This window comes from Arvicola amphibius, chromosome 14 (assembly GCF_903992535.2).
Source record: "Arvicola amphibius chromosome 14, mArvAmp1.2, whole genome shotgun sequence".
Lineage (NCBI taxonomy): Eukaryota > Metazoa > Chordata > Mammalia > Rodentia > Cricetidae > Arvicola > Arvicola amphibius.
Genome location: NC_052060.1, coordinates 20176092 through 20202118, shown reverse-complemented (window position 1 = coordinate 20202118; position 26027 = coordinate 20176092). Strand labels below are relative to the sequence as shown.

At 44.3% G+C, this 26027-nt stretch overlaps 1 protein-coding gene and 1 pseudogene across 1 annotated transcript; both read left to right on the top strand.

The window, feature by feature from the left end:
* The first annotated feature begins 349 nt into the window (after positions 1-349).
* LOC119800669 lies at positions 350-2160 on the top strand (annotated as a pseudogene).
* Positions 2161-7442: 5282 nt separating this feature from the next.
* Prpf38b (pre-mRNA processing factor 38B) lies at positions 7443-16757 on the top strand. The gene is made up of 6 exons (XM_038311402.1): positions 7443-7999; positions 10942-11010; positions 11272-11423; positions 11507-11567; positions 14079-14302; positions 14795-16757. The coding sequence occupies exons 1-6, from the start codon at positions 7721-7723 to the stop codon at positions 15636-15638; spliced, it is 1629 nt and encodes a 542-aa protein (XP_038167330.1). The 5' UTR covers positions 7443-7720; the 3' UTR covers positions 15639-16757.
* Positions 16758-26027: the final 9270 nt, after the last annotated feature.

Below are 26027 nucleotides of genomic sequence, written 5' to 3'. Positions count from 1 at the left end.
GTGTATCTTTGGATTATATTGTGTTAGAGAATAATTGTGAACTTCTGATCCTCCAGTGTCCACATGCCAAATTCTGTGCTTATATAATGTTAATATTGCATTCTACCAACTGATCTCTGTATGTCCCCATTGTCTGTATATCTATTTTATTTACATATAAATTCAGGATACATCAAAATTTCTGAGGGAGAAAAGTAGTGGTGAGGGGGAAGTTTCAAAACCTTGTCATAAGATCATGCAGTGGTTTTCCCACCCCTAGGCTCAGCCTCCACTATTCCGCCCCTCCCTCCTCGCTGCTTCTCACTGGTCTGAAGCTCTGGAGCATCCTGGTCGCTCTGCCAGAGATGGCATGTGTTCTATGAGGGTTCTGCAGAACGCGCTTGAGCTGCACAGCAGCCACCGCTGGAGCTGGCGAGGAGGTTAGGGTCACCCGAGCCGCGGCCCACTCTTGGGCAGGGTTGTCCGGTATAACCACAGTGAGGCCACGGTGCAAGGCAAGGGGACCCTGTACAGCTACCAGCCACAGCACAGGGATCATGATGCATCAAACAGCAGCATGCTGCCTCGACTTGGTGACCTGCTCTTCTATACCATTGCTGAGGGACAGGGACAGATCCCCATCCACAAGTTCACTACTGCCCTGAAAGCCACTGGAGTGCAGACATCAGCCCCATGGCTCTAGGACTGCATGAGCAAGATGCAGTGCATGATCCAAGAGCCTAGCAGTGGTGGCCTTTTAGACCGAGATCTCTTCCAAAAGTGTGTAAGCCGCAACACTGTGGTCCTGACTCAGGCATTCCGGAAGAAGTTTGTCATTCCTGACTTTGAGGAGTTCATGGGCCAAAGAGCTCACCAGAGGCAAAGCAGCAGCCTACATCCCTCACCTGGCCAAGTCAAACACTGCCCTTCGGGGTGTTTCCTTGTGCACTGGAGATGGCCAGCAGCACTCTGGGCCACATGAAGATCCCTTTCTGCCTGCAGTTCTGTGTCATGCCCCTCACTTATGCCATCTCTGTGAGCATTGACTATGTGTCCAAGTTTGTGGGCAAGGAACCCAGTAGTCTGCGCTATAACAAAATTTCCCTCAATGAGGAAAGAATCCCCTATAACTCCATGGCCAAGACTGGTGCCATTGTCATCAGCTCCTTGACCAAGATGGACTTTAACAAAGCAGAGAAGTTTGATTTCGTACTGCAGTATCTGAACAAGATGGCTGGGAAGGAATTCACGGGGTTCGGCAATGCCATATTCCAGTCTGAGAAGGAAACTGGGAAGTGGAATTACACCATCGGCTATTCCCTCAAGGAAAAGAAGTGCTTCCCCAGGGGAACAGACATGATGGCTGCCCTCAATCTCTCTTTCCAGGTGTGCCTGTCAAGGTTACCTGTGAATTAGGCAGTGTCGTGGCAGCCACTCTCACCAGCGGTGGCATCTGCCCCATCACAGGCAAGAGCGTCCTAAGTGCTGAAACAGTGCGTAAGTCCCTCAGCCTCATGCACTCCTGTGGCATGAATGACTTCTCTGGGTGCCTTCCGTGTGGGTCTGCAGCCAAGTCAGCTGTGTCAGGAGCCATCCTCCTGGTTGTACCCAATGCCACAGGGATGATGTGTCTGTCACCTGTTAGACAACCTGGGGAACAGCCAAAGGGGCATCAGCTTCTGCCAAAAGTCGGTGTCTCTTTAATTTCCACAACTATGACAACCTGCAGCACTGTATTCAGAAGTTAGACCCACAGCGGGAAGGAGGGGAGGCCGGAACAAGACCATGGTGAAACCTGTTATTTGCTGCATATAGTGGAGATGTCTCGGCTCTGCAAAGGTTTGCTCTGTCAGCCATGGACATGGAGCAGAAAGACTATGATTCCTGCACTGCCCTGCATGTTGCTGCAGCTGAAGGACACATTGAAGTTGTCAAATTTCTGATCAAGGCTCGCAAAGGGATCCTTTTGTCAAGGACAGGTAGGGCAACATTCCCATGGATGATGCTGTGCAGTTCGACCACCTAGAGGTGGTCAAAGTGCTTCAAGATTTCCATGACTCCTACATGCTCTCTGAGACGCGTGCCGAGGCAGTGGCTGAGACCCTCAGAAAGCGTGGTGTAAGCACAAACCAGGGGTGCAGTCCCTGCTCAAGAAAAAGCATGAGCTGGCCATACAATTAATGCACAGTCACCAAAACCGCTATGGGAAGCTGCTTCAGTGGAGGTCAACACAGCCATTTGGTGACAAAGACCAGCGTTTTCTGTGAGAATCAAAATGCCCCATTCCCCCAAGAATGAAACAAACAAAAGAGGCAAACAGAAGAGCCTCAGCGGACACCTGCAGCAGAGCTAGCCACAGAGACCTCAAGAAAGAGTGTAATGGCTTCATCCACTCAAAAGTAGCCTATGTCTCTACCCAGGTCCCCTTTTCCTCTCTGAAGAAATCATGAGAACAAGAGACTTCCTTAGAAAGGCTCTAGCAAGCATATGTGTGTATGTATCTGCCGGCGTAAGAGAAACAGGTGGGAGCCAAAGCAACTGGCTTTAGACACCTGCAGAAATCTGTCCCCTTAGCAGGACATGCTGACACTGCTGACAGCAATCTTATAAACAGAGAAAGTAGCTTGTGTTCAAATAAACTTTAATTACATGAAGAAAAAAGAAGACGAGGTTGATGCATTAGAAGGCTTATTCTTTTGGTGCGTTCAATCACCAGGAGAACTCTGGCACATCCACCCTTTTGGCTGGAACACAACATTGAAATCTACAAATAAGGCAGGAGAGAAAGGCAGACAAAATGGGGAGAAGATGAAAAGGAAAAAAGCCCCCAAACTCAAGCATCTGATTGACACCTCTCACCAGCAGCTGAACAAGAATTCCTGCACAATTAACAGCTGCCTATGGCCACCTGCCTTCCCATTCACAAACCTGCAGTTTTCTGGGACTCTCACCAAGAACCCTGGTTACAGGGAAAGGATATGCCTTAAACCCTTGTGCAATCCTAGTAGCTTCTGGTTTTACCCTATCAGATTGTAATGTCATCCAAAGCACGCCCAGAGCCACTTCATGTATACCTCTTAGCAAAAGGGGAGGAGGTAAAAAAGGTTTCTCTGTTTAAAGATTTATTTATTTTATGTAAGAGTGCTCTGTCTTCATGTCTGCCTTTATGCCAGCACAAAGCATAAGACAGATGGTTGTGAGCCACCATGCGGTTACTGGGAATTGAACTCAGCATCTCTAGAAGAACAGCCAGTGCTCTTAACCTGAGTCATCTCTCCAGCTCCTAAAAAAGGTTTCTTAATCTTTGGGTTTGAAAGCCACCAAAATGGCTTCTATGAGTAGTATGAAGTATTCGCTCTTTTTTTAGAAAGGGTTTCTCTGTGTAGCTTTGGAGCCTGTCCTGGAACTTGCTCTGTAGGGTCAGGCTGGCCTCAAACTCACAAAGATCCACCTACCTCTGCCTCCCAAGGGTGGGGATTAAAGGTGTGCGCCACCACTGCCCAGCTTCGAAGTGCTCACTCTCCGAGAAGCCCATGCCACATTTAGAGGTGTCTTGCTTTCTGTGACTCTTGGAGAGGCCCACACATGTACTCTGACGCACATTACTTCCTCTGGAGTACCTCTTTCTCTTAACTCTCGTGCTTAAGCCAATATTAAATATCTTTTTTTTTTTTTTTTTTTTTTTTTTTTTTTTTTTTTTTTTTTTTTCGAGACAGGGTTTCCCTGTAGTTTCTAGAGCCTGTCCTGGAACCAGCTCTTGTAGACCAGGCTGGCCTCAAACTCAAGAGATCCGCCTGCCTCTGCCTCCCGAATGCTGGGATTAAAGGCATGCGCCACCACTGCCTGGCCAATATTAAGTATCTTTAATAAAACTCCCAACTTGGCTTGACTATGCCAGCTAGCCCTGAAAGTCTTTCCAGCATCAAGGTTTGACCTGATTAGTCAAGGTCGGTAAAGCTTCGGGGAAGTGCTCAGGGTGCAGGGCACAGGAGAGAGCAGCTGCATCTCTTTCCCCTCACTACCGACACAAAGTTCATGCTGCAGATCCATGCAAACGAACTCTTTTGAGAATTGAGAAGTATTCTCCTAATCAAGTTATAAATGAAATTAGTTGATGAATTAGTGTTGGGCCACAGGTAGCCCAACACACCTGAACCCACTGATGGATTCATAATTTAAGTGAACTATTGGAGGGTAGTAGAAATTTTCAGAGGTGGGCTGGTTGGAGGAGGGAGGTCATAAAGGCAAGTTCTTGAGAGCTTTCTCTTGTCTTTACCCTTTCCTGTCTCTCTCCGCTTCCTGTGTGACTTAAGGTGAGTAACCTTTTCTGAGACAGGCTCTCTGATCACGTTCTGAAAATATGTAATGATGATGATGATGATGATGATGATGGTGGTGATGATGATAATGATAATCAACATATAAAAGAAGTCAGTTGGTGCTGAGTGATGGTGGCACACACCTTTAATCTAAGCACTCGGGAGGCAGAGAGAGGCAGATCTCATGAGTTTGAGGCAAGCCTGGACTACAGAGTGAGTTCCAGGACAGCCAGAGCTACACAGAGAAACTCTGTCTCAAAAAAAAAAAAAAAGACTGGAAAGGAAACCCTTCCCTTCCACACCCGGGCTTCACTAGCAAAGGGAGCATGTTCAACGGAAACCTACCATTTACAAACCAGAGAGGGGCAGGTATGTAAATGCACTAAAAGTGTCACATGGCTCTCAGCCCAACAGTTGGGGAGCCTTTCTCTCAGCTCACTAGTCCACTCCCACTGGGAGTGCTTTCCCTTTCTAATTTTCTACGTCTATTCTAACCACATGTCCTGATCAAATCCCTTGCTGTAGGACACAAGAACGTGGATACTTCGGCAGGGAAGCCCTGAGATGCACCAGTAACACCAGCACACACAGCCCTGAGATGCACCAGTAACACTGGCACACACAGCCCTGAGATGCACCAGTAACACCGGCATACACAGGCTCAGAACTAACACGGCCAAGTGATGACAGACTTAAGCCTCTGAACTCATGACCCAAATAAATCTCTCCTCTAGTAACACACTTTCTTCATTCATTCCACAAGTATAGACCTCCACCCAGAAAGTTCACCTTCACACCCCAGACCCTGCTGGACCTCTTGATATCAATTCCTCTCTTATCACCACCCCCCTCACAGAACCCAAAGTGACTTATGTCATATAGTCACTGACAAAATGTTGACTTGCAAACCAGGACTGCATATGGATTTCCCTCTGAGGGGTGATCAATAGGATTCAGTTTGGGGAGCAGTTGGTTTCAACTCATTGCCCATCTCCCAATATCCTTTGTTCTATCTCTACCCCCTTTGTGTATATACTGCTGAAACTAAAATTTTCTGCCTTGAAACTTCCTAACCCAAAAGCTCCCAGGAAAGAATAAACAGTCAAATGCAACACAAGCAGGAATTAAATAGAATGAAAAATATCATTGGATGGCACTCAGTTGAGTTTGTGGCTAAGGAGGCAGCCAGGAGCAGAGGTACCCTGGAATTATTCTGGCAATCTCTGCAAAAATGGACTGAAGCCAGAAATATTAGCATTAGTAATACAAAGTAGACATTAAGGTCGGTGGTACAATTATATGTATGAACTATTTTCTTTTTCCAGTGGTGGGGCTAAAAATCCTGCTTGCTAAACAAAGCCTCTACCTCTGAGGTACATCTACAACCCCTAACATGTGTGTACATGAATATGCACAGAAGCATGCAAATGTGTTGGAATTAAACTGACTTTGCATGTGCTAAACATGTGTTCTGTCATTGAACAAAACACCAACAGCTTGATTCTTTAAAAGTCAAGTTGTTGTTATATAGCCCAGACTGGTCTTGGACCCTTGATTGATCTGCCTCAGCCTCGCGAATGCTGGCATTACAGATGTGGCCACCAAAACCAAGCCTAGCCTGATTTAAGTAAATAGATACACATGCTATAAAGATGTGGAGTAACATTTCATTTAAGTCTTAAATTCCTAATGTTTCACTGTGACAATATAGGCATTTTATCGCCACTACTCCCCCAAAAGCCTATCTCCTAACCTCTTGCCAGCTGTGCTATTTACCACCTAGTAAGCCTGATTTTGGCTTCTATGCTTAGGCTATTCTCTGCCAGTGAAATGCCCACCCCATACCATCCAAAGATACGTCAGAGTGCTATAGCCTTCACTTAACTCTCAAACTCCATCTTAAGTTGTCAGTAGCCTTTGAGAACTGACCCTTGATGATTCCTTTATACCATTTCACCACCCCCACCGCCACCCCTGGTGCCCAACCCAGTTCAGCTGTGCCATATATAACTATCTCACTACACGTGGTGGCTCACGATTGAAATCCCAGTATTCCAGAAAGGTTGTCCTGTGTTTGAGGCCAGCTTGGGCTACATACTAGTGTCCCTGTCTAAAAATTACAAAAGACAGATTCGAGGCACTCCAGGCAGGGTAGCAGCGTTTTCTGCTTTTTGTTCTTTTGAGATTGTTCTCTCTGTGGAGCCTTGGCTGATCTGGAGCTCACTATGTAGATCAGGTGGTTTCTGACTCAAGAGGTTGGCCTGCCCCTTCTTCCCCAGCAGTGGGATTAAAGGGGACACCACCACCGCGCCAGCTGAGAGTACTTTAACACTCACAATCCAGTTAAAGTGTTATCCCGATCTAGCCAGTGGCGCACGCCTTTAAACTCAGCACTCAAGTGGCAGGAGCAGGCGGATCTCTGAGTTCGAGGCCAGCTGGTCTACAAAGCGAGTTCCAGAACAGGCTCCAAACTCTGTCTTTAAAAACCAACAAACAAAAACAAAAAAATCGGGTGGTGGTGGTGGCTGAAGGCCACCCCAGCACTCAGGAGGCAGAGGCAGGTGATCTGTGAATTCAAGGCCAGTCTGGTCTACACAGCGAGTTCCAGGACTGGCCCCAAAGCTACACAGAGAAACCCTGTGTATTTTTTTTGCGGGGGGGGGGGAGCTACCCTAATTCTATGTGAGTAAATTGAGGCTGTCTACGACTTCCGGTTGGACACTTCTCTGAGAAAGGCTCAAGGACCCTTTATCTGAGTCGTACAGAGAAGTGGGATTCCCTGACGACTCTAGTTCTTTCTGGGGAATCTTAACAGAATTAACTCTTGAGACCTCGGAAGCGCCGTAGGAGTAAAGACTCACGCATTAGCCAAGCGCAGTGCGTAAGGGCGACGAGACCCCCCTCCTGCCTCTAAAACCTTAAACCGCCGATTCAAACTAATGCCCAGCGACCGGGTCTAAATCCCTTTTCCCCTCGGGGCCAAACTCCCAGGAGGAACCCATCAGGGTGGCACAGAGACCGCCGCAGCGGACCCAACCAGCAGCGACCTCGCGCAACCAGGAAAAGGAACACGGGCGGCTCTGATTGGCCACGGACTGAGCTCGAACGCCCGGGCGTGCGTCGTCACTTCCGCTGGGCCCGCCATCTTGTTCCCAGGGGCAGTTGGCGGAAGAGATCGTGCTCTCTGGCTCGCCGCTCTGCCTTGCGCCCGGCGTCCTCGCGGCTTGCGTTTGCTGTCCGCCCCGGGGCCCGGGGTCCGTGTGTCGGCGTCCCAGTTGCACTCCCACGCTCGGCTGGGGCACAGCGCGGCGGGCTCCCCGGCCCGACGGCCTTCCATGGAGTAGGTCCGGGACCGTTGTCCCGAAGAGCGCGATCGAGCTTGGACCTCCCCCTCCTCCCTCCCTCCTTCCTGCCGCGGCAACATGGCTAACAACAGCCCCGCGCTGACAGGCAACTCGCAACCGCAGCACCAGGCGGCCGCGGCCGTGGCCCAGCAGCAGCAGCAGCCATGCGGCGGCGGCGGCGCCACCAAGCCGGCGGTGTCGGGCAAGCAGGGCAACGTGCTGCCGCTGTGGGGCAACGAGAAGACCATGAACCTCAACCCCATGATCCTCACCAACATCCTGTCGTCGCCTTACTTCAAAGTGCAGCTTTACGAGCTCAAGACCTACCACGAGGTGGTGGACGAGATCTACTTTAAGGTACGCAGCCCCCAGGCCCCTCGGTTTGGGGGTGAGCCCGGCAGAGCGGGTTGTCGGAGACCGGTGGAAGCGTCCCTCCCTCCCCCCCCCCGAGACCCGAGGATTTTGGGGGGAGGGTGGAAGTTGGCGGAGGGAGAAGTGCGGCTCCTGGCTGGTTTGGGACGGGTCGGGCTAGGGCCGCCCTCTTTCTCCTTTTCAGGTTCCGTGGGTTGTTGGTTTTAGGGTTTTCCCCCCCTTTTCTTTTTTTCAAGAGCCGGGCGAGCCCGCCACAATCGATCTTTAACCTGCCCCAACCTCCTGCCCGTCCCCCAGGGAGCTGTTGGGCAAAAGGGTTATGGGAGAGGAGAAAAGTATTACCAGAAGCCCGTCCAAGTTCACCATTTTAAAATTGACTCCCTTTTACCCGTGTCGACCAAGCACTAACTTGGTGGTGCTTCCGCTGCCCCTCGGGCCAGCGGCATTGCTGGAGTAATTACTTGCGTGTCGGCCTCGCGTTCTTCGTTAACTCTCCAATCCCGACCAGACTTGGTTAGTGTGCGTGTGTCGGGGTGGGGCGGGAGGGCTGAGGGTGGCGCGGTGTGCCGGTGTAGAGAGGTGTACAGAAGGCCTGGAAATGTTCCCAGCAGGAAGTCAGGAGTCGGAGGTCTCAGCCACCTGTGCGTTGGGCATAATTAGAATCCTCTGGGCCCTGGGCTTCTGCGGCAGGGTCGGTGCTGGCTTGGCTGTGCTGGGGAGCTCACCTGGCGCCTCCTCACTGCACTCGTGTCTCAGTTCTTGTTTCGTTAGCAGGATTGACTCAGTCTTGCAGCGAGGCTCGGAGCAGCCCAGGGTCGCAGGTAGAGGTATGCACTATTAATCATGCTCAATCGCCATAAATGCATTTCCCTGGTTAAATGAATGGCTAATTAGATTTTTTTTTTTTTTTGTTTGGTTTTGGGCCATTGATTTTGGTCTCACTGACTAGATTCTCCACTTCCTTGCAAATTAGGTAGTTAAAAAAATACCTTCCAGGCCTCCGAAGTTAATTTATATTTTAATGAGTATTAATAGTCTTGATGTCTTTTAAGCATTTTTTCGCTAGAGCATGTAAAATAAAATACATCGAATTTTTCTTGTCTTGACACTTAGAAACTTGAGACAGACGAAATATATTTTGTGTTATCTAAATATACATGTGTTACCAAAAAGAAATTCTATATTTTATTTTACTTACTTTTCTCCCAGTTACATGTTTAGGTAAGAATTTTTTTGAGATACTAATTGTTTTTTTATGGAAAAATCTTAACTTTGGAGATATAGATTACACCAGCCCTCTTGGTATTCTCTTACAAAAGCTTGTTAATGTAGGTGTAACCGATACCCGGAGTAGATGTTTGTAAAACTAACTTTTGGAAGGTGGATGTAGGATGATGAACAGTTAGTTTATGCAGTAACCTTGAGGAATTGGGTCCCTGCGCTTCTTGACGGGTTGTTTTAAAATACAGACTGATCTTTCAGGGTAATTTCAAATGTTGTATTTGGAGACCACTTTTTCCACTAAAGTATATTTAAATTCATTTTTAAAACTAAAATCTCAGGGGATAGAGCAATGCCCATGGATTAAGAACATGTATTTGCATAGGACCTAAATTCAGTTCCCACCATTCACATTTAGTAGGTCACGACCTCCTGTTCCCCAGTTCCAGAGGATCACCCTTCTGGGCTCCACAGACCCACACATGCACGTAATTAAAAATAAAACCATCAAACATGACCTAAACTTATGAGTTTCTTTGGATCAAATAATCTTTGAAGTTTATAGGCTTTCAGTTTTGCATTTGTAACTTTGGGTCCCCTTTAAGGGATAGAAAGGGGTTGTGGCTCAATCCAAACTGGTACTGCATTTACCCGACATGGACAGGGCCCGAGGTTTCACAGCTCCGTTGTTGGGAACAGGAAAGAAATGGAGGAGCTGAGTGAGCAAAACAGCTTCAACTTAATGTAGGGTTTTTTTGTGCTTCATTTTAAATATAAGGGTTTTGTTGTTTTTGTCTGAAGCCACTGAAACGAAGTGTTACAGTGTATGGGCAGAAATAAAGAGCAGGGTTTATTTGTTTTAAGAAACAAAAACAGATCTAGTATTTTTTGGCTTGTCTGTTTCAGTGGTAGCTTTTTGCTATATTTTAGGTAAAGCTTTTTTCGTAGGGTGCTCCCTTTGGCAAAGATGTTACATTTGCTATATGTTGTCACACTTAGCTTTATTTTATACTCTGGGTTTGCAGTAAGGCTGTATGATCTTGTGGCTTTGTGATTTTAATCTTTGAGAATGAACATGATCCAGATGAAAACTAGAAATAAGAAGTCCCAAGCTAAATATGGTAGTGATACAAACACTTGAGAGGCAGAGGCAGGAGGATCTTGGTAAAGTTCTCAGCCAGCCTGGTCTAAGTGGTAAGACCCAGGCTACCGAGTGAGACCATCTCACACCCACCCCCCGACCCCCCAGCGCAGGCCTTAAACAAGTACCTTACCTGCTACTGAGCAGCAGAAGCCCTGGAAAACATTTAATTTTGTGATGTGGATTTAAATTTCCCATAAAACTACACCATTTAGGAGAAATCTTAAAGCTTTTTTTCTTAGAAAACTTTTTTAAATTACATAAAAGATAAAGTACTGCTAAATACTAATTTTTGCAAATGTAGGAAATTGTAGAACTTTCCTGACCTCCTTGTGAGTATGACCTGTCTATACAGCTAGTTTAACGAGCTGTCTGCTTTGAAGACATGCCAGTTTTGTTAGTATTCTGTCTGAGCGGTTTCCCCAAAGGTGGTTTATATACGTAGTGTGAGTACAGGGTGGTGTGGATAACGCACTCAGTGGCGCGACTCTTGATAAGCTGAGCTTGCTTTACTCGGAAGATTCAGAGTAGGAACGTTTGTTGTCTTCTTCTTTTTTATTTTCAGGTCACACATGTTGAGCCCTGGGAGAAAGGAAGCAGGAAGACAGCTGGCCAGACGGGGATGTGCGGAGGGGTAAGTAGAAGTACGTGCATTTTTTTCCAGTTTTTCCGTCTGCTAAGTTTATAGAAAAGCTAAATGACAATTCATTGGCAGATCTTAGAAATTTTCAAAAATGTAAAATTCAAGTCTCCGTTGACTTAGGTTAGGAGAAGTATTAGTTTTTATACTCTATTTGTAGATCTAGATCATGGTATTGATATCTAAAACAAGCACAAATCGATAGGTATTAAGTATCTGTTTATTAATTTTTATTAACTTTGTTTTCCTGTAAAGGTTCGAGGTGTTGGAACAGGAGGCATTGTTTCTACCGCTTTTTGCCTGTTATACAAATTATTCACCCTGAAGTTAACTCGAAAGCAAGTGATGGGTCTCATAACACATACAGACTCTCCGTATATCAGAGCCCTTGGATTTATGTATATAAGGTGAACATACACTTATCTACATTTTTAAATGAGCATTTTATTTTAAATCCCATAAACTAATGGATTTTTTTTCATGATCTTAGGTATACACAACCCCCTACAGACCTGTGGGACTGGTTTGAGCCCTTCCTTGATGATGAGGAGGTATGTCAGCAGGCGGAATCGGCTTTCTTCGGTCACTCTCTTCTTGATCTTTTATTTGTTGGATTTAATGTCTCCAGCATTTTTGTAGATTTATTTCTTCAATCCTACTTTTGGTATTATCCTTTTGCTAAGATTTGATGGCTTTCCATGTTAGGTTAAATTTTTAAGTTATTTTAATGTTTTAAGAGTTCTGTGTTTTAATAACTTGAATAATAACCTTTTCTCTTCCAAATCACACTGTGCTGTGTTGATCCTAACTTGGACAGCTGGTAACTACTGTCTAAGGTGGTGGATACAGTGGAGAAGGCATGTACTGCTGTGGCTGTGGGCATTTAAATCCACTGGAAGTTGGGGTTTTTACTGTGACCTTTTTTTCAAGCGGCAATATTCATATTTGCTTATAAGTACAGAGCTACAAAGAGTTGGTATTGGCTTAGATGGCCTGACAATTATGCTTTTCCAAGGTGAGGAAATAATTATAATTCTTCTGTTTTCTTTTTGAGCCAGATTACTCAGCGTTATTCAGGGCAACCTCAGACCTGTAATCCAGTATACCACACAGAGTATACTTTTTTTAGAGACCCGGCTTAAAATTTTTAAAAACTTAATCATACTCAATGTACATGGTTCTAGTCTTGAACCCCAACACTCCCCCCCCCCCAAAAAAAAAGCCCACCACATTTTTTTCCTTAGATTAGCATTTTAGGGTTTTTTTAGTCTAAATCTGGTCACCATCTTAAGCCCTGAGACAAGAGAAGATTAAAATCATGCCTGTATTAATTTACTCACGAATTGAAGACTATAGTGTCAGCATATACTTACTCAGTTGTGAGCTATATTATCAGTAGATCTACTTTTTATCACTATTTGTGTTTCAGAGTTTATATGGTATAGTTACAGCTGCTTCTGTGAGATCAAACAAATTTGTTTGATGCTTAGTGGGGCACATTTTCAGTTCCAGCACTTGGGAGACAGAGGCAGGTGGATTGCTGAGTGTAGACCAGCCTGGTTTACATAGTAAATCCCAGACCACCCAGGATTATATAGGGAGACCTTGTCTTAAAAGAATTTTGTTGTCATTTGATGAATTCATGCTTCTCATAAAAATTTCATTTTGTTTAGATGCCCATCAAAAAAAAAGTTACTAATGTAGGCAAAAGGAACTTTTTTGAGACAAGGTCTTATGTAACTTGGGTTGGCCTCAGACTACCTGAGAAGGGAAGTCTGATCCTGTCCTACTCCCTAATGCAAGGTTACAAGCATGCCTGTCGAGCCTAGCAATGCTGGTTATTTTCCTCATAATTGTTAAACTTTTCTTCTATTTACATGTGAATTTTGGTTGGTTGTTTTTGTTTTGATGGTTGGTTGGTTTTTGTGGGGGGGGGGGGGGCTTTGAGATTACTGGGTTTCTCTGTAACAGCCCTGGCTGCCCAGGAACTCACTCTGTAGGCCAGGCTGGCCTCCAACTCAAAGAGATCCACCTGCCTCTGCCTTCGGAGTGCTGGGATAAAAGGTGCACCACCACCTGGTTTACATTAGTTTTTCTTCTGTTTTGTTTTTGGTTGGTTCTTTTGCTTTTGTTTTTAAGAATAAAGCACTTTAAAAAGGCATGTTATTTTTTAAAAAAGCTGTGTTAGATTTCTGAATGTTTCTGGTTTACCTGTTCTATATTGTATTTACAAGCCTGAGGTCCTCTGTTTGAGCTAACATATGTTTTCTTCTTTAGATATCTGCAGCGATTATATTTGGAAATACTGTATATCTGAACACTTAAATGTGTGTGAGTGCAAGCAGTTTTACCTTTAGCTCTTGTTTTCCTGTTTAGATAACAAATGTCACTTTCCTTGTGTGCTTGCACTATAGGTTTGGGACTGACAATAGCTGACTAACATGTCCTGAGCTGTGAGAGGGCATAGCAAGAAGGCCTCCATGCGGTAATGACCCTTTCCAGAGACAATGGTCATCATGGATTATGCGTTTCCAGTTATTTGTTCATTTATTTATTTTGTACATAACTTTAGAAACCTCACTGCTTCATGGCAGTTGGTTTGCTATTGCTTCCAGTTTTAGCAGGGCTTCATTTTGTATTTCAGCTGTTAGAAGATAACCTTTAGACAGGAATTATCTGGACGTAGTTCCTACATAGCTAGGTTTCAGTGCTAGGTATGATATGTGCAAATGTGTCCTCAAGTGTAGGTGTGTGGAATATAAATTTAAATCACTTGTTCCACATAGTTTAGCAATGTAGGGGGCTTTTTAATATTTTTCATTAGTCAGTTCCCTTTATGCCCAAGAGGCTGCAGGGTTTGTTCTCACCTGCATGTATACAATTAGCCCAAATATTCTTCATTCATTGCCAGATTAGGATACAGAAATTGAAATTTTTCTATTAGTTTTTTTATACTTGATTCCAAAGATGGTAAAAAGATTTTTTTTCTTTTTTAGTGTTCACGTATATGTTGAGATAACGGATTTTTTTTTAACCAGTAGGGTGTCTTTTATGTTTCCTAGGACCTGGATGTGAAAGCTGGCGGAGGCTGTGTAATGACCATTGGAGAGATGCTCCGCTCCTTTCTCACAAAGCTGGAGTGGTTCTCTACGTTGTTTCCAAGAATCCCAGTTCCAGTTCAGAAGAATATTGACCAACAGATTAAAACCCGGCCTAGGAAGATGAAAAAAGATGGCAAGGAAGGGGCTGAGGAGATAGACAGACATGTTGAGCGCCGGCGGTCCAGGTGGTGTAGACTACCATGTTTTAAGATGGGCCTGTGCAAAGTTGGTGATTCCTGGGGAGTGATAAGTTCTTAGAGTATGTTTGTTTTGTTTTATCCTTCAAAAAAATACTGGTGTTTTTTTCTTCCATCACATTTTCAGTAAAATTGTGTGTCTCTACTGAGAACAGTTCATTTATTTTCTTGTACCCCTTTGCTGCTTAGCATTGACCGAAATAGTTGCTAAGCAAGCACTCTACCCCAAATTATACCCGTCAAAGTATTTGGTGTGTATGTGAAGTGATGAAATTTTTAGAGTGTATTTGTTTGGTTCTTATGTGCTGAGTACTGGAGAATGTTTGTTACTGAATGTCAGTTCCAGTGGCTCGACAGTGTGCCAGGCAAGTGTCTACTGAACTGCAAGTGCCCTGTCCCTTACAGTGTTTTATTTACTCTAGTTTCTTCCTTCCCTTACAGTGTTTTATTTACTCTAGTTTCTTCCTTTCCTCTTCTTAGGTCTCCAAGGAGATCACTGAGTCCACGGAGATCTCCAAGAAGATCCAGAAGTAGAAGTCATCACCGGGAGGGCCATGGATCTTCTAGTTTTGACAGAGAATTAGAAAGAGAGAAAGAACGGCAGCGACTAGAGCGGGAAGCCAAAGAGAGAGAGAAGGAAAGGCGAAGATCCCGAAGTATTGATCGGGGGTTAGAGCGCAGGCACAGCCGGAGTAGGGAAAGGCATAGAAGTCGCAGTCGAAGTCGTGATAGGAAAGGGGATAGAAGAGACAGGGATCGGGAAAGAGAGAAAGAAAATGAGAGAGGTCGAAGACGAGATCGAGATTATGATAAGGAGAGAGGAGAAAGGGACCGGGAGAGATCGAGAGAGCGCTCCAAGGAGCAGAGGAGTAGGGGTGAGGGAGAGGAGAAGAAGCACAAAGAAGACAAGGAGGATAGGCGACACAGAGACGACAAAAAAGATTCCAAGAAAAAACACAGCAGAAGTAGAAGCAGAGAAAGGAAACACAGAAGTAGAAGCCGAAGCAGAAATGCAGGGAAACGGAGCAGGAGCAGGAGCAAAGACAAGTCAAGCAAACATAAAAACGAAAGCAAAGAAAAGTCAAATAAAAGAAGTAGAAGTGGCAGTCAAGGAAGAACTGGCAGTGTTGAAAAATTGAGAAAACGAGAACACAGCCCTAGCAAAGAGAAGTCTAGAAAGCGCAGCCGAAGCCAAGACCGCTCCCACAAGAGAGATCATGGGGATGGCAAGGACCAGTCAGACAGACAGGATCATCAGAGGAGCCAGAGTGTAGAGCCAGAGAGCCAAGAAAGAGAACATAAAAACAAAGATGAGACTGTGTGAAGATTTTGTAAAATTGGATCACATTGAATCCTATAAATGTTGATTAAATTCTGCTTTTTTTCCCCCAAGTTAAGATTGTGCAGTAGTAATGCACTCTGAGCTCCCTGTAGGCTGTGTTTTCATTTCCTTTGTGTAGGGAAGTGCCTTTGTAATCCCATATATTGCATTGATGTTTTCACCCAGTTGAGTTGACACATGATGCACAGATTGTTCTTGCATTTTTGTTTGTTTTTAAGATGTACAGTCTGTACATATGTCCTGAAAATGTTTTAATTCCTTTGGCATGGTTGCCATGTTGGTTAAATTTGTATAAGGCAATAAACTGCCACCAATTCTATTTTTGTTTTGTAGGTGTGGGATTATGGTTGTGTACTGAAGTTAGCATGGCTGTGCTTTCATAATAGAATGCTAAAGACTTTGGGAATGGATCTTGGATGTTTGTTTTAGGAGAATTATGTGCTTTCAATATACAAGAAGGCAACAGTTGTAGGGTTAACATTCTTGTCCACTGTATATTATCTTGGAAGCTCTTGTTAATATGTTATACTTAATATTCTCCACAGCTAATGTTAGAGAAAATTTATGAGAGGTTTAAATTAGGCTGTGATTTGATCAAAAGTCCTTTTAGCATTCTACCTCAAAGGGACATTGTTAGTATGCCTAAAATTTATTCACTTAGTTTCTTTTTTAAAAAAAATACATTGACATGTGCTTTTCCCCTCCTTGAATTCTTTCTCAGATTTTAAAAGTACTATATTAAAAAAGCCGTGTAAAGCCTGGCATTGCAGCAGCCCTATACTAACAAGTGATGGGGAGAGGGTGGGGCACGCGGGCAGTGAAGCATTCAAGCCTCAAGCTTCCAAAGCATTTTTATAAATGGAGAATACTTAAATTATGAAACAGCTTGATATAGTATCCTTTTTTTAAAATTGAAAACTTTTTTTATCGATGAAGATGCTGTTTGAGTTTTTAAACTTAATCTAGGAACATATAACAGTAATGCAGTGCTGCGTTATTTAAGACTATCAGCAGATTATTTGATAGATTGTTCTTATGACTTGTATTCTGATTTCAGAAAACCATCATGAGTATGGAATAAATACTGGATTAAATCCTTTATCCTGGGTGTTGGCTTCCCCGCATTTGTTAACGTGTAAGGAAAAGCATTATGGAAACTGGTAAAATGTCTGCAGTTTTGTGTGGAGAAATCTTGAGCAAAAGTGTCTTTTAAAACAAATGTGCTGCTCAGCCTGTAAAGGTGCTTGCAACCAACCCAGCCAGCCAGACCTGAGTTCATCTTGGCATGGAAGGAGAAACCTCTGGCTTCAGCCCCATCCTGTGAACATGTGCCCTGTACACTTTATTCCTTGTATATTGGAACTACATGTGCTGTGCCGAATCTTACAGAATTCTTAGTGATAGGGTTGGGGAGTGTTTGCTTTGTGTACATCAAAAGTAATTGACGTTATACTTGGATTGTATGAACACCATTTTTTTAAGTTCTGTTTTGAAAAACATTAAGATCTGTTTGGTAGAACAAACTGGATCAAAATAATGTTGGGATTGTCTTAACCCACTGGCTGTTCTGGCCAATTGAAGAATACTCAGAAGCTGCCTTACAGAAGTGTTCAGTGGAGCAGGAGACAGTGTACCAACTGCGTTTAAGGGGAAATGCTCCGCTTCAAACAAAGCCTAGTCATGTTTCACACTGAGCAGCTGGTCTGTGATGACTAGAAATTAAAGGTCAGCAAGATGACTCCATGGATGCTGCCGAGCCTGACAACCTGCGAGGTGTCCTCTGACCACACATAGGCTGTTGCTGCCCACATACAAAAAATCTTCTGAGTCATAAGTCAGCTTTACATTAAATTAAAAAAAATTTTTTATATTGCAGTGATGGGGAATGTAACCCTGGGCTACATGATAGGCAAGTGCTCTCACTGAGCTGTGTTCCAGTCTGAGCGTGCCGGTACTGCTATATTTGAAGTGTGCAGTGCTATGTTGTAGGCAGACTGGGGAAAACCTAAAACAACCGCGTCTCATAAAATACTTGCAAAGCATGCCCTCAGTAGGTCTGAACATATAAAATGCCATTGTTACATGTATGCCTGCCTCTTTTACTTGGAGAGTGGCTTCCTATGATGAAAAGAAGTTAGCACCAAAAGAGTCATTGATCATTTCTTGGAACCTGGAGAAGTTGGAAGAGTGCTTTAATGGGGCAAATGCAGATCTGAGCATTAGGTAGTGGTGCATACCTTTAATCATAGCACTGGGAGGCAAGGCAGGCCAGCCTGCTCTATAGAGCAAGTTCCAGGACAGCCAGGGCTACACAGTACTGTAGCTCAAAAAAGCTAAGAAAATAGAGCTTAATAAGCACCTTTCATTTTTTTGTAAACTTAGAAATCCTTGGCATCTGCTTTATGTCTGTTAGGTCCTGTAGATTACTTAAGTAATCTTAAGTTTCAGTATAAAACAGTATTCTGCTCAATCGTGTTCATGATTGAGGCTTTTTGTCCCATTCCTACCTCCCACCCCCATGCTGGGGCTCAAACCTGATGCCTTGCACACTAAGCAAAGATTCTGTGTCTGAACTACAGCTATTCAGGGGGAAACAAGTTTTGGCTCCCTTTGAAAGCATCTTGTCATTCCTTATAAGGTCCTAGAGGATTTTCACATGCCTCTGAAGTAACTTTTTTTTTTGCTTAAGGACCACTGTCTTAACGTGTTAAAATAAGGAACAGTGTGGAGACACCCGCGTTTGTGTTACAGCTCACTTCAGAGCCCGTCTACTCTGCATCGTGACTCAGGGACTGTCGGCTGCGGCACAGGTGAAGTGTGCTGAGTGCTGTTGCCAGTGAGGCTTGTTCAGGTGCAGCCGGTCTTGCCTTCCTTAAAATGCCTAAGGAAACGGATAGCTTTATTGATCTGCAGGTATAGCCCACCATTTTTTTTAACATTTTTAATTGTGTGGAGGGGGGATGTTCAAGGTGCGCTTAGAGATCAGAGTTCTGGTGTTTTGTCTCCCCACCCCCAGAGCTGGAGCTAGACCTGGTGCTAGGATCCAGACTCTAGAACCAACCATGCTGTGCTCAGCCACTGATCCCATCTCTAGCGTCTTCATGGTACCCCTAGCATCCTAAACGATACATGCAGTTAAGTAAATGAAAAGTCCTGTCCTCTGATCCCCGCTTAGAAACCAGTGTCCTAGATCCCAGCTATACCAGTAAGTCAGCAATCTTACTACTGAACTATTCTGAACATTTTCCCCAAACATTCTTATCTGACCGCCCCCATCCCCTTTGGTGCCAAGTTTTATCAAGATGCATATGGGAACCACTGCTGGTTTGTGTATATCCCAGTTCCTGTATTGGCTCCAAATCTACCCTTCCCGGCCTGTCTTGGCATCTGGAGCTGGCCATTCCACGTTGTTCCCCTCCTGGCTGCCATCTGAACGCAGAAGGGAAAGCTGCAGCGGTGAGGACCTGGCTCCTGCTTGACTGCACTGTGGAGGAGCTTAGCTTTAGGACACCCGTGGCACTCTGCCATCAAATTGCAGTGGCATCTCAAGGAAGTGAGCCGAGTTTCCAGCAGTTCCACAGGAATGCCAGCAAGCCTTGCTGCAACAGACAGCTTCCCTGTATCAGCAGTACTCAGTGGAGCCTTAGTGGGGGGAAGAGGCAATCCAATACGATGTTTTACTACATCGTAATTCAAGTTCTTTGTTTCTAAATCATCTAAAGTCATGTGTCTTATAATATGCGTGTTTTTATATTGAAAAATAATATACTGATTATGGTTTCCCTTCATCTCCCAAATTCTCCCAACCCATCCAACTCCATGCCTTCTTTCTCTCTTAAACAGGCAAGCAAAAAAAAAAAAAAAAAAAAACCCACAAACACACGGGGGAAGAAAACAAAAATGCAGAATTGGAAGCCATAATATATAAGCAAAAGATCAGTAAAATAAAAAAAATGCACAAACAAAGCCGTGTGATACAATAAAAACCCCACTGAGTTTGTTTTGTGTTGGTCTTCTACTGCTGGGCCTGGGGGCTGCCCGTAAGTGTGGTTTATATACCCAGTGAGACTCCATGGCAGAAAACAGTTGTTGATTGGAGATGGCTTCTTTGTTAAGGATAGGAGCTTGTGTCCACATCTTCTTGGCACTAGGACCCTGTGGCCTAGCTACCTTGACACCCCAGTTCTCCACCCTTCAGCATCTCAGCAAACAGAGCCACAGATATATCCTCTCCAAAGGCACTTTACAATCTTGCGTGGGTACCAGTTTTTTTCCTTGGCATCTTTGCTTCATCCGTAAAGGTAGCATTATTTCCCTATATACACTAATTCTCTATTTAGTAGATCTTTTTATTCTTAGTAACTAATACTCTCTTTATTGGTTAATCGTTCTTTGTCTCAAACTTTGCCTGTTGAAGTTGTGTGTTTTCTGTGTTGTATGAGGGCTCTTGTTTGTTTCCTGGCCACCCGGCAGTTCAGACCCAAAATAATCACACAGAAACTATATTATTTAAATCACTGCTTGGCCAATTACTTAAGCATATTGCTAGGTAGCTCTTAAATCTAGAATTAACCCATTTCCCTTATTTTATATTTTACTAAAAGGGTTGTGGCCTACCGACAAGGTTTCAACATATCTGTCTCTGGTGGCTCCATGGCTTCTCCTCGACACCGCCCTTCTTTCTCCCAGCATTCAGTTTAGTTTTCCCTGCCTACCTCTATTGCCCTATCAGGCCAAGCCAGTTTTCTTTATTAATTAACCAATCATATTTATAGCACACAAAAGGGAATCCCACATCACCTCCCCTTTTCTGTTTAAATAAAAAAGGAAGGTTTTAACTTTAACATAGTAAAATTACATAAAACAGTTATCAAGCAAGAATTACAGTTATACCTATTATCTTTTATCATAACTAAGGAAAATGATAAATTTACTATCTATTATCAACTCCATCAAAGACTCCAGAAGGATATACTATTACCTATGTTAACAGGAAGTGCATTGTAAGCAACTTCCAAAACTCTAGAAATGACAGACATCTCACTGCCTGGACAGTTACCCAAAGTTCTTCTGTATTGTTGGGGCATCCAATCTTTAGCCTACAGGCCCATAGTATCCGGCAGACTTCCATGAAGCAGGAATTTTCAAAGAGTTTTGCCTATATTGGCAGTTTGTCAGTCACTTTCTTCTGTGCTCTGCAGCATGTCTAGCAGACTCTTTCATGAAGCAGGACCCCCAAAGGATTGTCTTACCTTTAGGCAAGTTCAGCAGTCATTTATCTGCAGGTCCTGCATGTCCAGTTTATCAAACAGTTCAGGCAAGAGTAGTTTCTTGCCCAAATATCTAACAAACTCCATAAGGAAACTCTTTGATGCCAATCTTCCTCTTGAAGTAGATTGGAGCTGCCAGGAGCAGATGCGTCTCACTGTCATGAAAAGTCCTAAGTTCTTAAACATTCTAAATGCCATATTCTGAAGGTCTCTGAAAGATTTGAAAAACACCCATCTAATTGAAATATATCTTTATATATCTAGAAAACCTAACTAACATGACTATTAACCTATATGTCTTAATTATATACATTACATTTTTTTTTTATTTTTTTGGTTTTTTGAGACAGGGTTTCTCTGTAGCTTTGGAGCCTGTCCTGGAACTAACTCTTGTAGACCATGCTGGTCTCAAACTCACAGAGATCCACCTGCCTCTGCCTCCTGAGTGCTGGGATTAAAGGCATGTGCCACCACCACCCAGCACATTACATTTTTTTAATGAGCTGCACAAACAATACCTTAATCAAGAGCAGAAGTATACATACATAGTATAACAAAATTGACCTTAAATTTGTATCAGTAAACCAAGATCCATATCAATGCAAAGTATCTATCTCTATAGCATATCCCCCTTTAAATATAAACAAACATTTATTTTCTAAAAATATTTATTTATTTATTTATTTATTTATTTATTTATTATGTATACAATGTTCTAGTCTGTGTGTATGCCTGCAGACCAGAAGAGGGTGCCGGACTTCACTATAGATGGTTGTGAGCCACCATGTGGTTGCTGGGAATTGAACTCAGGACCTTTGGAAGAGCAGGCAATGCTCTTAACTGCTGAGCCATCTCTCCAGCCCCCTAAACGAACATTTATAAACAATAATGGGAATACGGACATAGTTTTCTCCAAACTGCTTCCTGATGTTTATTGAGTGAAGTAATTTTGGGGGGTGTTCACAGCAACTTTTCAGGGGCTCTTGGTCCACCAAACAATATTAGTCTGGAAGCAATCCATAACTTCTTATCCTCGGTGGAAAAGAAGAACCTTTTCCAAAGCAACATACCCTTAGACCCAAATTTTGAAGACAAATTTTGATTTTTGAGACAGGGTCTCATACAGCCCAGGCTGACCTTACATTTGCTGTGTACCTGAGGCTGCCTATGAACTCCTAATCCTCCTCCATCCACTCCTCAAGTGCTGGAATTACAGTTGAGTGCACCACACCCAGCATGTTATTTAGATGTTGAGTAACCTCCCAGAGAACCCTGAGGTTTTGTGCCTAGCTTGTGGTCTACAGGGAAGTGATGAAACTTATGGATGACTGTTAAGTCGTCAAGGGTGTGCCTGCCCATGAAGGACACATCAGGACTTCCATCTCTCCTGCCTGTCTCTTTGCTCCTTGTCTGCCCCAACGTGAATGGCTTCACTCCACATTCCCTGTCTACCAAAACTTTCTGTCTCTAGAGGCCCACCCAAAGGCAATGGGACAAAGGGACCATGAACTCAACCCTCTGAAAGCTCGAGCCAAAATAAACCTTTCCACTTTTAAAATTTATCTTTTCAGAATATTTTATCACACTAGTAGGTAGCTGCCTGGCATGTGGGCTCCATGCCCCTCTTCCCCCCTATTCCTTCCATAGGTCTTTTTTTTTTGGGGGGGGGGAATAAACAATGTCTAGCCCAGGCTATCCAAATCTCAAGATCTTCTTGTGTCAATTTACTTATTTATTTATTTATTTATTATGTAAACAATATCCTGTCTGCGTGTATGCCTGCAGGCCAGAAGAGGGCACCAGACCTCATTACAGATGGTTGTGAGCCACCATGTGGTTGCTGGGAATTGAACTCAGGACCTTTAGAAGAGCAGGCAATGCTCTTAACCTCTGAGCCATCTCTCCAGCTCCTTGTGTCTGCTTTCTAAATGCTGGGGTAGAGGTCTGAACCACAACATCTGACTGTCTTTGGCTTTGTTTTGTTTATGTGTTTGTTTGTTATAGGATCTTGCAGTGTAGCCCTAATTGTCCTAGAACTCACTATGTAGGCCAGGCTAGCCCCTAAACTTGGAGGTAATTCTCTACCTATTAAATGGTAGGATTTCAGGCATACACTACCATACCCCCACATAAGTCTTTCATGTGTTAATGTATTTACCTGTTAGATTTGGGGTGCAAACACTCTGCCACTGAATTATACCCCAACATGCTGCTATAACTGGTAATGATTTCAATATCTATCAAACAATCTTTCCAATACTGAGGCCGCTCAACTTCCCCTTAGTCTCCAATACCATCTTCCCCTCCACCTAATCACTGCCTGCAGGACCACCGCAGAACTGTCTGTTATCAGCAGCTGATACTGTTCCATCACTCCCATTTGGACATCTACTTCCCTAACCACCAGCTTCTTTTTGGAAGTTTCAAACAAATACACATTGTGCATGGATCTTCTCCCTCCCGCACTCCTGGGCCCTTGCCCCTCTTGCCCCTCCCGCCCCTCCCATCTCCTGCAGGTCTCCTTTGTCCCCCTAGACCGTTTTGCTTTTTCTTCTACATCAAATGCACACACAGGCTTGAATTTTCTACACAGGTGCGAGGAAAATGTGGTACCTGTCTTTCTGAGATTGACTTAATTGACTCATTGTGGTTACGCTCAATTACTTCATAGCCTGTAAAACCCGTAACTTCATTTTTATGGCTGAAAAACACCCCATTGCCTACACAGACCATGCTTTCTTCCATGCCTCAGTTTTTGGACACCCGGGTTAGATCCACAGCTTAGCGATTACACTACCTAGAAGCCAGCTGCAGTGAGCATGGTGTGTGAGGTTTTCTGATATGTTGACTTTGGCAGACCACCAACGTCTGTATTTCCTACTTATTTTCTCTACTATTCCATCTAACCGTGATTTGAGTCCCTGGATCTTCCAGTCTGTCGCCCTGCCAGCTTTTTACTGTCGGCGGTAACCCCACCCTCAGCTTTCACTGGACTGAATTAGTGCAAGCCTCACTTCCTTGTTTACCTACTTTAGTCTCAACTGTCCCATAGCATAAACCACTTCCTGGTAAACATCTTTGACTCCTAGGTGACGTCTTTTCTAGCGTGTCTCTCCCTAGTTGTTTAATGATACCTAGATACAAATTAAATACAGCTCTCGGCCTGCTCTGAGTCTGTATACAAACGACTGAAGGAAAGACAGTAATACTGACTGGTGTCTATTTCATTAAATACCAAATCAGTCGTGACTGGTCCAAAAGGCAGAGAATCCGATAGGAGAATAGAACTTAATCCTTCCGGATAGAGTGTATACCCTAAGGCAGTGAGGACGATTCCGCTGTATCCCAAACAAGGAAAGCAAATGAAATGGGCATTGAACCAAGGCTGGATGCAGAAGTGGCTTTTTGACCATCACTCCCAGGGTGTGAGCTTTCCACCTCTGGAACTCTGGACATGCATGCACTTAGGTTGCTTCTCTTGCAATACCCCCATTCCCAGTGGATTCCATGGTGTGTTACCCAGAACCCCTCACCAGAACTGTCCTGGATTCAGGAAAGGGGTCCTGCTAAGCCTTCATCCATCACTGGTTGAGTTCTGGGGGTGTGTGGCTTTGAATAAGGAAATCTCCATCCGTCAACAGCAGGTCAGAGAAAGACTCTCAGAGCTCATAGGCGCGGATACTCCGCGTCGCTGGGCAGTGAGTGTCCAGTGCCCCTTCCCTAAATTGTATAAACTAGCACAGCAGCCTTCAGCACTGCCCCGTCACCTGGATCTATTTTTCCTTCCAATGTTTCGCAACGCTGGGCATATTTTTTATCACAGTGGCTGTTTCTTTTGGTCTTCCTCTCCTACAGTCTGTGCTCAACGGGAGTGGAGCTGCCATTCTCTTCGATCTGTAGCCTGATACCCAGAACAGTTCTGGAGTGAAGTAGTTCCTCCACGTGTTCTTATTGAATACACAGTCGAAACTCCCTAGATTCATTGTAGTCATGGGAGGGTCAGCAGCAGGAGCCTGGGATGCTGCGGTTAGACCGGCTTTGCTTTGAGACCGGTCTCATGTGGTCGACCTTAAAATCACTATGCTGTGTTTCCAAAGCTCATCTTGAGTAGTTGATCTTCCTACCTCTGTTTCTCAAGTACTGGGAATATAGGGTGTACCACCATGCCTGCCTAAACTGATCTTTTTAGACTTTTTTAAAAAAAAATTCATTTATTATGTATACAATATTCTGTCTGCATGTATGCCTGCAGGCCAGAAGAGGGCATCAGACCTCATTACAGATGGTTGTGAGCCACCATGTGGTTGCTGGGAATTGAACTCAGGATCTTTGGAAGAGCAGGCAATGCTATTAACCACTGAGCCATCTCCCTAGCCCCATAGACTTTTTTTAAAAAGTGTGTGTGTGTGTGTGTGTGTGTGTGTGTGTGAAGGCCACGGTGTGCATGAGGAGGTCAGAGGATGACTTGGAGGCATCAGATCTACTATGTAGATTCTGAGACTTAACTCAGGTCCTCAGGCTTGAAGGTAGAGCGCTCACCCTGCCGAGGCATCTCGCTAGCCCCAAACTGATTGCATTTAGTGTAACTGACTGTGGTAGTTAATAGTAATTGTCAGCTTGACTGGATCTAGAATCACCTGGAACACAAACTTACTGATACCTGAGGGGTTTTCCAGATAAGCTTCATTGAGACAGGAAGGCCCACCCTAACTGGGAACGATATCATTCCAGGGGTTGGAGTCCTGGACTGAATAAAAGAGAGAATGTGAGCCGAGCACCAGCCTTTATTATTCTCTGCTTCCTGACTGTGGACATGTGACAAGCTCGCCAGGATGTCCCCACCTAATGGACTGCACCTTTGTACTGTGAGCCAATGTGAGCACTTTCTCCTGCAAGCTGTTTAGTCCATCTGGTTGTTGTGTGTGTTTACTCACAGCCACAGGAGGAGGAGGCAGTGCAGTGGGTTTCTCTTTGAAAGTTACCCTTGAAACATAAACAGTGGTTGGCATGCCTGCACAACCCACGAACCCTCAGCACCTTTCAGATGGGGAGCAAACCCTCCATCCCCAAGTTGCCTCCTCTAATTTATCCTTCCTTCTTC

Coding starts and splice junctions, on each gene's coding strand:
- Prpf38b (XM_038311402.1), top strand. CDS start 7,721: ATGGCTAACAACAGCCCCGCGCTGACAGGCAACTCGCAACCGCAGCAC. Junction 11,424..11,506: donor CTTGGATTTATGTATATAAG/GTGAACATACAC, acceptor TCATGATCTTAG/GTATACACAACCCCCTACAG. Junction 14,303..14,794: donor GTTGAGCGCCGGCGGTCCAG/GTGGTGTAGACT, acceptor TCCTCTTCTTAG/GTCTCCAAGGAGATCACTGA.